A 14,191-nucleotide genomic window follows, 5' to 3' on the forward strand; every position below is an offset into this window, starting at 1 on the left:
AAGCCCTTACATTGTTAGTGCTTATCACGAAGCCTTCTTTTAAATAAGTAGCCATGTAATAAAGGTTTCTAAATAAAAAGTTAATGTGGTACGAAAATACAAACTCACTTAACAGAGAGGTGCCTCATGAAAAGAAAAAAAAAATCCCAAGAACTCTGATCCACAGATTCACAAATCTACTAGAGCTATTGTCTACTTCTCTGTCATACTTGTGTTGGTTCTGCCTTCAATCTTGGCAACAAAAATAGCTGCACTTATTCAACACCCCAGCATTCCTATGGCACTAACTAGACAGAAAGCCGAGTCTTTCAGTAGATTTTGACCTGGAAGCCTTTTTATTTTTTTATTTTTAACTAGGTGTATGCTTTATGTTGTGAGGTAGAGGGGAGAGATGGGATTTCTTTTTTTTTTCTTTTTTTTTTAATTAGGTATTTAATTCATTTACATTTCCAATGCTATCCAAAAAGTCCCCCTCACGCTCCCCCACCCACCCACACCCACATCTTGGCCCTGACATTCCCCTGTATTGAGGCATATAAAGTTTGCACAACCAATGGGCCGTTCTTTCCACTGATGGGCGAGTAGGCCATCTTCCAATACATATGAAGCTAGAGTCAAGAGCTCCGGGGGATACTGGTTAGTTCATATTGTTGTTCCACCTATAGGGTTGCAGATCCCCCAACTCCTTGGGTACTTTCTCTAGCTCCTCCATTGGGGGCCCTGTGATCCATCCAATAGCTGACTGTGAGCATCCACTTCTGTGTTTGTTAGTCCCCGGCATAGTCTCACAAGAGACAGCTATATCTGGGTTCTTTCAGCAAAATCTTGCTAGTGTATGCAATGGTGTCAGCGTTTGGAAGCTGATTATGGGATGGTTCCCCGGGTATGGCAGTCCCTAGATGGTCCATTCTTTCGTCTCAGCTCCAAACTTTGTCTCTGTAACTCCTTCCATGAGTGTTTTGTTCCCAATTCTAAGAAGGGGCAAAGTGTCCACACTTTGGTCTTCATTCTTCTTGAGTTTCATGTGTTTAGCAAATTTTATCTTATATCTTGGGTATTCTAATTTCTGGGCTAATATACACTTATCAGTGAGTACATATTGTATGAGTTCTTTTGTGATTGGGTTACCTCACTCAGGATGATGTCCTCCAGGTCCATCCATTTGCCTAGGAATTTCATAAACTCATTCTTTTTAATAGCTGAGTAGTACTCCATTGTGTAAATGTACCACATTTTCTGTATCCATTCATATGTTGAGGGGCTTCTGGGTTCTTTCCAGCTTCTGGCTATTATAAATAAGGCTGCTATGAACATAGTGGAGCATGTGTCCTTCTTACCGGTTGGAACATCTTCTGGATATATGCCCAGGAGAGGTATTGAGGGATCCACTGTTAACACTATGTCCAATTTTCTGAGGAACCGCCAGACTGATTTCCAGAGTGGTTGTACAAGCTTGCAATCCCACCAACAATGGAGGAGTGTTCCTCTTTCTCCACATCCTCACCAGCATCTGCTGTCACCTGAATTTTTGATCTCAGCCATTCTGACTGCTGTGAGGTGGAATCTCAGGGTTGTTTTGATTTGCATTTCCCTGATGATTAAGGATGTTGAATATTTTTTTCAGGTGCTTCTCAGCCATTCGGTATTCCTCAGGTGAGAATTATTTGTTTAGCTCTGAGCCCCATTTTTTAATGGGGTTATTTGATTTTCTGGAGTCCACCTTCTTGAGTTCTTTATATATATTGGATATTAGTCCCCTATCTGATTTAGGATAGGTAAAGATCCTTTGCCAATCTGTTGGTGGCCTTTTTGTCTTATTAACGGTGTCTTTTGCCTTGCAGAAGCTTTGCAACTTTATGAGGTCCCATTTATCGATTCTCGATCTTACAGCACAAGCCATTGCTGTTCTATTCAGGAATTTTTCCCCTGTACCCATATCTTCGAGGCTTTTCCCTAATTTCTCCTCTATAAATTTCAGTGTCTCTGGTTTTATGTGGAGTTCCTTAATCCACTTAGATTTGACCTTAGTACAAGGAGATAGGAATGGCTCAATTCGCATTCTTCTACATGATAACCACCAGTTGTGCCAGCACCATTTGTTGAAAATGCTGTCTTTTTTCCACTGGACGGTTTTTGCTCCCTGGTCGAAGATCAAGTGACCATAGGTGTGTGGGTTCATTTCTGGGTCTTCAATTCTATTCCATTGGTCTACTTGTCTGTCACTATACCAGTACCATGCAGTTTTTATCACAATTGCTCTGTAGTACAGCTTTAGGCATGGTGATTCCCCCAGAGGTGTTTTTTTATCCTTGAGCAGAGTTTTTGCTATCCTAGGTTTTTTGTTATTCCAGATGAATTTGCAGATTGCCCTTTAAATTTGTTGAAGAATTGAATTGGAATTTTGATGGGGATTGCATTGAATCTGTAGATTGCTTTTGGCAAGATAGCCATTTTTACTATATTGATCCTGCCAATCCATAAGCATGGGAGATCTTTCCATCTTCTGAGATCTTCTTTAATTTCTTTCCTCAGAAACTTGAAGTTCTTATCATACAGATCTTTCACTTCCTTAGAGTCACGCCAAGGTATTTGTGACTATTGAGAAGGGTGTTGTTTCCCTAATTTCTTTCTCAGCCTGTTTATCCCTAGTGTACAGAAAGGCCATTGACTTGTTTGAGTTAATTTTATATACTTCATTGAAGCTGTTTATCAGGCTTAGGAGTTCTCTGGTGGAATTTTTAGGGTCACTTATATATACTATCATATCATCTGCAAAAAGTGATATTTGACTTCTTCCTTTCCAATTTGTATCCCCTTGATCTCCTTCTGTTGTCAAATTGCTCTGGCTAGGACTTCAAGTACAATGTTGAATAGGTAGGGAGAAAGTGGGCAGCCTCATCTAGTCCCTGATTTTAGTGGGATTGCTTCCAGCTTCTCACCATTTACTTTGATGTTGGCTACTGGTTTGCTGTAGATTGCTTTTATCATGTTTAGGTATGGGCCTTGAATTCCTGATCTTTCCAAGACTTTTATCATGAATGGGTGTTGGAATTTTGTCAAATGCTTTCTCCGCATCTAACGAGATGATCATGTGGTTTTTGTCTTTGAGTTTGTTTATATACTGGATTATGTTGATGGATTTCCGTATATTGAACCATCCCTGCATCCCTGGGATGAAACCTACTTGGTCAGGATGGATGATTGTTTTGATGTGTTCTTGGATTCGGTTAGCGAGAACTTTATTGAGTATTTTTGCTTCAATATTCATAAGGGAAATTGGTCTGAAGTTCTCTATCTTTGTTGGGTCTTTTTGTGGTTTAGGTATCAGAGTAATTGTGGCTTCATAGAATGAGTTGGGTAGAGTACCTTCTGCTTCTATTTTGTGGAATAGTTTGTGAAGAACTGGGATTAGATCTTCTTTGAAGGTCTGATAGAACTCTGCACTAAACCCATCTGGTCCTGGGCTTTTTTTGGTTGGGAGACTATTAATGACTGCTTCTATTTCTTTAGGGGATGTAGGACTGTTTAGATCATTAACCTGATCTTGATTTAACTTGGTACCTGGTATCTGTCTAGAAACTTGTCCATTTCATCCAGGTTCTCCAGTTTTGTTGAGTATAGCCTTTTGTAGAAGGATCTGATGGTGTTTTGGATTTCTTCAGGATCTGTTGTTATGTCTCCCTTTTCATTTCTGATTTTGTTTAATTAGGATGCTTTCCCTGTGCCATCTAGTGAGTCTGGCTAAGGGTTTATCTATCTTGTTGATTTTCTCAAAGAACCAGCTCCTCCTTTGGTTGATTCTTTGAATAGTTCTTTTTGTTTCCACTTGGTTGGTTTCCCCCCTGAGTTTGATTATTTCCTGCCGTCTACTCCTCTTGGGTGAATTTGCTTCCTTTTGTTTTAGAGATTTTAGGTGTGTTGTCAAGCTGCTAGTGTGTGCTCTCTCTAGCTTCTTTTTGGAGGCACTCAGAGCTATGAGTTTTCCTCTTAGAAATGCTTTCATTGTGTCCCATAAGTTTGGGTACGTTGTGGCTTCATTTTCATTAAACTCTAAAAAGTCCTTAATTTCTTTCTTTACTCCTTCCTTGACCAAGGTATCATTGAGAAGAGTGTTGTTCAGTTTCCACATGAATGTTGGCTTTCTATTATTTATTTTGTTATTGAAGATCAGCCTTAGTCCATGGTGATCTGATAGAATGCATGGGACAATTTCAATATTTTTGTATCTGTTGAGGCTTGTTTTGTGACCAATTATGTGGTCAATTTTGGAGAAGGTACCATGAGGTGCTGAGAAGAAGGTATATCCTTTTGTTTTAGGATAAAATGTTCTGTAGATATGTTAGATCCATTTGTTTCATAACTTCTGTTAGTTTCACTGTGTTCCTGTTTAGTTTCTGTTTCCATGATCTGTCCATTGGTGAAAGTGGTGTGTTGAAGTCTCCCACTATTATTGTGTGAGGCGCAATGCGTGCTTTGAGCTTTACTAAAGTTTCTTTAATGATGTGGTTGCCCTTGTATTTGGAGCATAGATATTCAGAATTGAGGGTTCCTCTTGGAAGATTTTACCTCTGATGAGTATGAAGTGCCCCTCCTTGTCTTTTTTTGATGACTTTGGGTTGGAAGTCGATTTTATTAGATATTAGAATGGCTACTCCAGCTTGTTTCTTCAGACCATTTGCTTGGAAAATTGTTTTCCAGCCTTTCATTCTGAGGTAGTGTCTGTCTTTTTCCCTGAGATGGGTTTCCTATAAGCAGCAAAATGTTCGGTCCTGCTTGTGTAGCCAGTCTGTTAGTCTATGTCTTTTTATTGGGGAGTTGAGTCCATTGATATTAAGAGATATCAAGGAAAAGTAATTGTTGCTTCCTATTATTTTTGTTGTTAAAATTGGCTTTCTGTTCTTGTGGCTGTCTTCTTTTAGGTTTGTTGAAGGATTATTTTCTTGCTTGTTCTAGGGCGTGATTTCCGTCCTTGTATTGGTTTTTTTCTGTTATTATCCTTTGAAGGGCTGGATTCGTGGAAAGATAATGTGTGAATTTGGTTCTGTCGTGGAATACTTTGGTTTCTCCATCTACGGTAATTGAAAGTTTGGCTGGGTATAGTAGCCTGGGCTGTCATTTGTGTTCTCTTAGTGTCTGTATAACATCTGTCCAGGATCTTCTGGCTTTCATAGTCTCTGGTGAAAAATCTGGTGTAATTCTGATAGGCTTGCCTTTATATGTTACTTGACCTTTTTCCCTTACTGCTTTTAATATTCTATCGTCATTTAGTGCATTTGTTGTTCTGATTATTATGTGTCAGGAGGAATTTCTTTTCTGGTCCAGTCATTTGGAGTTCTGTAAGCTTCTTGTATGTTCATGGGCATCTCTTTCTTTAGGCTTGGGAAGTTTTCTTCTATAATTTTGTTGAAGATATTTGCTGGCCCTTTGAGTTGAAAAATCTTCATTCTCATCTACTATTATCCGTAGGTTTGGTCTTCTCATTGGTGTCCTGGATTTCCTGGATGTTTTGAGTTAGGATCTTTTTGCATTTTGCATTTTCATTGATTGTTGTGCCAATGTTCTCTATGGAATCTTCTGCACCTGAGATTCTCTCTTCTATCTCTTTTATTCTGTTGCTAATGCTTGCATCTATGGTTCCAGATTTCTTTCCTAGGGTTTCTATCTCCAGCGTTGTCTCACTTTGGGTTTTCTTTATTGTGTCTATTTCCCTTTTTAGGTCTAATATGGTTTTGTTCATTTCCATCACCTGTTTGGATGTGTTTTCCTGTTTTTCTATAAGGACCTGCAACTCTTTAGCAGTGTTCTCCTGTATTTCTTTAAGTGAGTTATTAAAGACCTTCTTGATGTCTTCTACCATCATCATGAGATATGCCTTTAAATCCAGGTCTAGGTTTTCCGGTGTGTTGGGGTGCCCTGGACTGACTGAGGTGGGAGTGCTCGGTTCCTATGATGGTGAGTGGTCTTGGTTTCTGTTAGTAAGATTCGTACGTCTGCCTTTCGCCATCTGGTAAACTCTGGAGTCAGTTGTTATAGTTGTCTCTGGTTAGAGCTTGTTCCTCTCATGATTCTGTTATTCTCTACCAGCAGACTGGGGAGACTAGCTCTCTCCTGAGTTTCAGTGGTCAGAGCACTCTCTGCAGGCAGGCTCTCCTCTTTCAGGGAAGGTGCACAGATATCTGTCGTTCAGACTTCCCTCCTGGCAGAAGATGAAGGCCCAAAACAGGACCTGTCCCAGAAGCTGTTAGCTTCTGTAGTCTACACTCTCACCTGTGAAGAGTAGTCTCGGTGGAGTCCGGGAATCAAGATGTCTCCTGAAGATGCTCAGGCAAAGCCCTTCTGGGCCGGGCGGACACTTCTCCTCTGGCAGGGAAGGTGCCCTGATGTCTGGAGCCCGAAAAGGGGGCTGCCTCAGAAGCTCTGTGGCTCCTGCCTGTCCCAGAAGCTGTTAGCTTCTGTAGTTCACACTCTCACCTGTGCAGACTAGTCTCGGTGGAGTCCGTGAACCGGGATATCTCCTGCAGATGCTCTGGTAATTCCCTCCCGGGCCGGGCGGACACCTCTCCTCTGGGGATTTCTTTTTAAATGTGTATGAGTGTTGTGCCTGCATGTATGTGTGTGCACCATGCACATGCTCAATACCTACAGAAGTCAGAAGATGGTGTTGGATACTCTGGAACTGGACTTATGGCTGGGTGGGAACTGCCATGTGGGTGCTGGAAACCAAACCTGAGTTCTCTATAGGAGCAATAAGTATTCTTAACCAATGAGCCACCTCTCCAGCCACAAGGTGGAGAGTAGAACTAGATTAAGCCAACAAAGCACTCAGTAGGTAGAATTAAATTAGTTCATCTACATCCAGAGGGTTCTGGGTGAAGAATGCAGATTACCAATGAAGGAAGGGAAATAATGTATGCTACAGAATGAATGGACATGCCCATCACTAGAACTACTACAGATTACATTTCTTTAATGCTTATAAATTGGGAATGGTGGCACGTGTCTATCATCCCAACCGGTGGGTGAAGGAAGCAGGAGATTCAGGAGTTCAAGGCCAGCTTCACCCAAAAATAAGTTCAAGGCCAGCCTGGGGTACATGGGACTGCTTTAAAAACAAAAACTAACAACTGGTTTTAAATGTTGCTTCCTTTCATAAAAACTCATGCTTCTGCTTTTAACAAATATATCCTTTGCAGCTCATGAGAAAAATAATCTAAAGTTAAAACAAAAATCCTAATTAATTATTCATAGAGCACAGCAGTGAAATGGAAATTAAAGAAAACTGAAATTTAACTTATTTTCAACTCAGATAATATAATGTATTCAAGAGACACAAAGGAAGTATGGGGATGCCTTGAAGACTTTTTACATGTCAGGCAAATGCTAAGAGCTAAAGTCAAATACACACTTGAGAGTGCTAAAAGGACTCAGAACACCCCTTAAAGGACAATATGCTCATAAAACAATTACAATTGAAACCAAAAAAAAATATTCTGTAACATTCAATTATCCTACAATTATAGTTTCAACTACCACATGACATTTTATTCCAAACTCATGGTTTCCAAGAAATACACTTTCTTTAGTCAGTAATGGAAGGCTGGAATGCAGGGTGCAGAGAAATGGCTAATATCCATACAGTACGCCTTTCTCTTTCCCAGCCTTTTCTTCCAACTTTAAACTTCAATAAAGGCTCTGGTTCATAAGTTCCAGGTATACAGTTTTATGCTACAGTGGCTGGATTAGATGTGATGCAATAGTAATCCTTACAAAAAAAAAAAAGCAGGAAAAACTCAAAAGTACAACAGAAGGTAAAATGTAAGAGATAAAGAAAATAGTTTATGCCAGGCAGTGGTGGCGCATGCCTTTAGTCCCAGCACTTGGGAGGCAGAGACAGGTGGACTTCTGAGTTCAAGGCCAGCCTGGTCTACAGAGTGAGTTCCAGGACAGCCAAGGGCTATACAGAGAGATCCTGTCTTGAAAAACAAACAAAAAAGAAAAGAAAAGAAAAAAAGAAAGAAAGAAACAACAACAACAAAAAATAACATGCAAAAAGATTAAGAGAAAGGTTTTTTGGGTCGGTTTGGTTTGTCTGGTCTGGTCTGATTTGGTTTGGCTTTAGCAGAGAGCACACTAGACAGACAAGCTTGGAAGCCTGGACAGGAGGTTTTACTCAGCAGCCAGCTTGCAGTTGGCACACAGTTAGGTGTTCACAGATAATCTCACAGATGGATGGATAGATGGATGGACGGATGGGCGGATGGACAGACAGACAAAGGGGGGAGTGAAAGCACCTGGGACTCACTTCATGATAAATGGGCTGGGAAGAACTCGGGGCTGAGTTAATACAAGACCCTATTCTAAATGTGGGGCAGAGGGAGCCAATGGTAAACTAGGATCCGAAGCATGAAAGGGGGAAGCCAGGCATGTTGAAGACTAATGTATGATTGCTGCTTAGGTAAAGTGTGTGAGGATGAGGTCGCCAGAGAAGTTGGGGATCAAGCAGGTATGAGTGCTATCCTAAGAAACTTAATGATCACATGGTAGCAACCAATAGTGCTAATTTACTTATTTCCTTGATACTCATCAAAAGTCAGGTATGATGTTAAAACCCAGTGTAGGATAGTACATGAGAAAATAGGGAAGAAAAAGAAAGCTAGTAAGGACAGGAAGCAGCAGGAGAGCCAAGGCAGCCTTACACAGTAACATAAGCAAATGATGTAACCATAACAAGACAAAGGACTAGGGCATACTAACACAGAGGTGGTTCAGTGACAAGAAGTCTATCTGAACTATGTGGGAGATATCCTGGTAGGTGTTACACAGGCTGACGGAAACCAGAGTGGATGACACAGATAAAGCCACTGGCATCACATTAAGGCCAAAGGTCAGGGGAGTGGCAGCAAGCAGGGAAGAACATGAGGAAAGCCTTGGAGACAAACCAGGATACGATCACACATGAACAACAGGACTCCTGAGAGAGGAGACACACTCACAGTGTGCTACAAATCTCAAAATGAGAAAGTGTCAGAGGGAAGGAACAGTCAATAGCCTAAGTAATGATGTAGACAGGCAATGGTAACAGCGAGGCATCTGCAGGATGCCACTATGAGAAGAGGAGACTTACAGATGGGTACACAGGGGGTCACATGCAGCCCCTTCCCATTCCAGCTTTGCCATCTTACTGAACCCTCTGGAGCTCCTCACGTGTGGATGAAGTACTGATTTAGTTCACTCTCGTCTTCTTTGAGACAGTGTCTTACTATGTAGCCCAGGCCAGCCTTAAACTATGTAGATCAAGCTGGCCTCAAACTCAGAAACCTGACCACTTCTGCCTCCCAAGTGCTGTGGGTGATACTATGCCTGCCTTCTTTTTCTTCTGAGACAGAGTCTTGTGATATAGCTCAGTCTGGTATAGAACTTGAGATCTTCCTGCCTCAGCCTTCTAAGTGCTAGGTTCTAGGTGTGCCTCACTATAAAATATTTAAAGTGGCATGTTAAAAGATGCAAAGTTTCCTACACTGTTGTAAATGTTATATTTTATTCAATCAAACTCATTTCATGAAGAGAAAGATAGTTTCTATTTTTGTTACTTTTTTTCCATGTTTTATTCTTAAGAGATTAATAAGGTGGTCTGGACTAACTAGTAGCACAAATTTGCTTTGTTCTTGGTTAAAAGTAAGCTACCTTGGAGAAAGAGAGAAAAAGACTAAAGATGATTTGAAGTCATACACAGTGTCTTTATTTCTATGTGATCAAAGCACAATGCCATGAAGTAATCAATACAATGCAAATACTTATGTATTTGTCTCTATTATGATTTCAAAACATAAGACAGGAATTTATACTATTTTACTTGTGAGAGAAAGACCACCCTCATAGAGGAAATAACTACATTATAAACTTCTACACTAAAACAGCTTTCAACTAAGCACAGCTAGATTAGCCAGCCTCTCTTCTTCACTGTCCTGAAAATGAACTCTGAATCCACACACAGAGGCAAGAACCTTCGCCTCAGATCCCTAATAAAAGGACAGAGAACCCTGCTGTGGCAATACAAGGCATTCTGTCACCAGGTCTTCAGCAGCCACCAATTAACACAGAACAAAAGCTCTGCCATGGGGAACTTCTGATTTAGGCAAAAACTCTGCCACGGCGCCAGATAATAACAGAAAACCTTGAAAGTACACAGCCTGGAACCACTAATTGTTATTTATGCTTTGTGGTGATATCAAGAAAGGGAGATGGGGCCTGCAGGGATGGCTCTGTAGTAGTGGTGCTTATCACCAGGTGTGACAGTGTAAGTCTGCCTGTATGTGGATCTCATGTGCCCGGTGCCAGTGAAGGCCGGATGAGGGCATCCGGTCCTTTTCAATTCGAGTTACAGAGTTTAGAGCACCATATGGGTGCTGGGAATCAACCCAGGTCCTCTGGAAGAACAGCCAGTGCTCTTAACCATTGAGCCATCTGTCAAGCCCCAGGAAGACTCTCACTCAGCAAATCCTTATGGAACATGCAGCATAAACGAGATGGTGTATTAGAGACAATCAGGAGAATGATGCTTGCCATCACTGCAAAGGCTGGAAGCAATTACCAAGTAGCTGTCTAGGCAGTGATCTAGGAGAAACTAAGGAGCTGCCATGAGAGCTCCAGGACTAGGAATGTGGTGAGTTCTAGAACTTTGTAACTTACCTGCTGGAAGAGTGGTTTTTCCCAATAAAAATACCACAGACGATATCAATTAAATTCCAAGGTTAAAGCACAGAAGCCAATAGCACAGAGGAGCCACAGCTCTTAACATGATTCACTAGGACTGGGAACAGCCACAGCTCTATAAATTACTGCTGAAATGACAGTAGGATTTGATGTTTTCTTTTTTCTTTTTTTTTTTCCTTTTTTTTTTTCTTTTTTTTTTTTTTCTTTTTTTTTTTTTTTTTGTTTGTTTTTCGAGACAGGGTTTCTCTGTGTAGCCCTGGCTGTCCTGGAACTCACTTTGTAGACCAGACTGGCGTTGAACTCAGAAATCCACCTGCCTCTGCCTCCCAAGTGCTGGGACTAAAGGTAACTGGAACAAACAGGTAAAAGCAAGGCACTCATGGAAAATTTCAAGATTCCTGACAAGTCTGCATTCTAAACTTTACTAGTCAAGTTCTAATTATAAAACTTCTTACAGTATTCATAAAGATAGTTGTAAGTAGAAAAATATGAACTCACTCTGTAACATTTAATAGCAAGTAGTATGATAAAATTTCAGGTATACTAAGTAAGCTATATTAACTAGGAAATAAAATTAACTATTTTTACATATCTTTGAACTACACTATTTTTAAAGTTTTTTTTTAGATGTATTCATTTTTGTTATATTTGTATGGGTGTTTTGCTTGTAGGTATGCCTGCACACCACATGTGTGCCTGGTGTCTTTGGAGACCAGAAGAAAGAGGTCAGATCCCTTGAAACTGGAATTACACAAGATTGTGAGCCACCATGTAGGTGCTGGGAATTGAACAAGGGACTTCTGGAAGAGCAGCAAGTGCTCTTAACTGCCGAGCCTGACCCCTGAACTACAATAGTTTAAAAATGTGAAAGGGCAGTTTTTAAAATATTTCAACAAAAATGGAATCTTAAAAGAAAAAAGTCAGGCATTAGTGACTAAACTCAATTTTTCAATTCAATATCTGGAAAATTTTATTAGCATACATTGAGCTCCCTGATACTCGTCCTGTGAGCCCCAGTCATCATCACCATCACCACCATCGGTTTTGGAAACAAGGTCTCTTTATGTACCCTGGTTGTCCTGGTGTCCACTCTCTAACTCACAGAGATCCACTCGCATCTGAGTATTGGAGCTAAAAGTTTGGCTACCACACCCGGTCTCCTATACTGGTACCACAATTTTCAGCTATTCTACAGCTGAAAAACAACAACAACAACAACAACAACAACAACAAATTATGCACCCAAGAGGCTATATATACTCAGATATATTTGTTTTGCAAAGCATCCTACTAGAATACTGCTTGTGCAGGGCTTAACATGGTTATCGTAGGCCTTGACCATTTGCTGTAATTTGGGGCTCTAGTTTATCACGACGATTAGATTTTTAGGTGGGCTGAATAACACAGACAAGAAGGAAATGTTCCCACACACTATGCCCACCTAAGTATGGAGAACGGATTCCGCTACAGCGGTGGATACTCATTCTTAGGAGCAATATACCTGACTCGAGTGTCACCAAACCGGCTCACTCATGGAACTTCGCTCCGAAATAAACATAACAAGAGAATGGAAGAAATCAAATCTCCTTGGAACTCTCAAAAGAATTCTACGAACAGCCTTTGCTGGGCAATCACCAAACTTAACTGGCGGAATGAAAATTAGTATAGGTGTTGGGGAATCGAGGAAAGCGGTCTACGAGGACCAGGGAGCGCTCGTGACGTTCCCCCCCCCCGCCCCTGACGTCGCCTGGGACCTACCTCCTTGACAGGTGGGAACTTCTTCTTGCATTCTAGTGACAAGGCCCGCAGGTCGCTCTGCATATTCTCCAGCAGCTTCTTCACAGCCTCGGGGCTGTTGGTGCAGGACATGGTCCCTCCAGGTCACCGCCGATCTGGGACCAGCACTACCAAGCAGGCACTGTCAGCAGCTTGCGCGGCCCGCAGCCAGCCGGCGGCTCCTCAGTCTTCCTTAGCCGGGGCCCAGGGCTCGGCGGGCGGGCGGGCGGGCGGGCGCACGGCCGGAGCCGGGCTGCGTCTCCCGAGGCGTGCCCGAGTTCCCCCCGGGCCGCCCCGCACCGCCGCCGGCCGCTCGCCGAAACCTGCCCGCAGCGGTGCAGCCCCACCAGGCTCCACCGGCGCCGGCTCAGGAGCCCACCAGACGGGCAGGTCCCTCCCGCTGCCGCGGGGCCTGGCCACGGCGGGCGTCACCGGCCGAGCTGGCCACAAGCTTCAGCGATGCCCGCCCCGGGTGCCCAGACCCGCCGACGCCATTAGCCCAGTCGCCCACAATTCCGAGCGCGGCCCGGACACGTCAGCCGCACTTCCGGACTCCGGGCCCCGCCCCCGCCCGGGCCAATCCGGAGGCGAGTCTCTGGAGGGGCGGGGCCGAGCGAGAAGCCCAGAACGAGCTCCAGCTGGGCAGTGCGGACCCCGCCCCCGCCGTCGACGCAGGTGGCCGGCACAGCTGCGCAGGCGCGTCCTGTTTTTTTTGGCTGGCTGGTAACCTGGGGATGATCGGAGGTGTCTCCCTACGTCTGTTTGTGATCCATTCTCTTCTGCTATAAATATTTGCTTTTTTTAAAAAATGAATTTGTCTTGTCCGTCACTTCTGCCTCCTTGATCCCCACCCCCCTGACTTAAAACACAAATCAGCGTCTTGCTCCTACCTCCCCGGCCTGGGGAACCTAAACGACAATCCTGCGGAGTTATCCAAATCGACTGACTTTGGTTTATTTAACTGCGGAGTCGTCCCTGATTTTCCTTATCTGTTAACAAGACTCCTCCTGCTCCCCGCCCCCTCCCCGCCTTCCACCGACAGATCCCTTTTATGTTTTTATTTTGCTTTGTTTTTGTTATCTCCCCGCCCCACCCACCCACCTCCCTGACTGTATACCTAGAACATACTAGGTAATTGACGCTCAAATAAGGAACCAATTCATTAGATCAGAAGTGCCAAATAAATGTAAGGCAAAAACTAACGTGAGCTTTTTCGATGTTCCAGGTGAGTCTATTTTTGCCCAAGACATTTCTCTGTTGTAATAAGCAGGAAGCAGAAATAATTTCAGCGTATTGTTCGGATGAGCAAAGCCAGCCTGTGTGGATTGAAGTTGGAAGAGGAGGAAGCTATGTCTGTGTTAAGCTATGTCTGTGAGACTGATTGGAACGTCTTGATTATGGGAAGATGGAATGTTGCAAGTCTAGAATCTAACTATCTTGGTTATCTTTTGCCCCCAGGTATCCACTTACTGTCATCTCTGTGTTTGACCTAACACCCTTGTCTTTTTTTTTTTTTTTTTTTTTTTTTTTTTTTTTTTTTGGAATGTGCCATCAGATTCCTAACTTCCAATGACTCAAAGGCGATCACTATCAGATAGTCCCTGAGGGGCGTGACAGAAAGTTTCCAGTTTTGCTGTAACTCACCTACCTGATGTTCTCAACCTCTGAGTGGAACTACCCTTTCACAGGGGTGGGTGGCCTA

The 14,191-nt window shown here is 42.7% G+C and overlaps 1 protein-coding gene across 8 annotated transcripts in view; it reads right to left on the reverse strand.

Moving 5' to 3' along the window:
* Positions 1-13,125, reverse strand: part of Mon2 (MON2 homolog, regulator of endosome to Golgi trafficking) — an 84,446-nt gene extending 71,321 nt beyond the window's left edge. For 5 of the 8 annotated variants that reach the window (XR_380429.3, XM_006513969.4, XM_006513968.4 and 2 more), the window contains exon 1: positions 12,472-13,026. Coding sequence is in view for 7 of the 8 variants with exons in the window: in XM_006513969.4 (XP_006514032.1) it covers positions 12,472-12,582 (111 nt within the window). In the remaining variant the exon portion in view is untranslated. Of the gene's footprint in view, positions 1-12,471 lie in introns of all 8 variants that reach the window. The other 3 variants (NM_153395.2, NM_001163024.1, NM_001163025.1) reach the window with 1 other exon arrangement.
* Between the last annotated feature and the right edge of the window lie 1,066 nt (positions 13,126-14,191).

Source organism: Mus musculus, chromosome 10 (assembly GCF_000001635.26).
Source record: "Mus musculus strain C57BL/6J chromosome 10, GRCm38.p6 C57BL/6J".
Taxonomy (NCBI): Eukaryota; Metazoa; Chordata; class Mammalia; order Rodentia; family Muridae; genus Mus; species Mus musculus.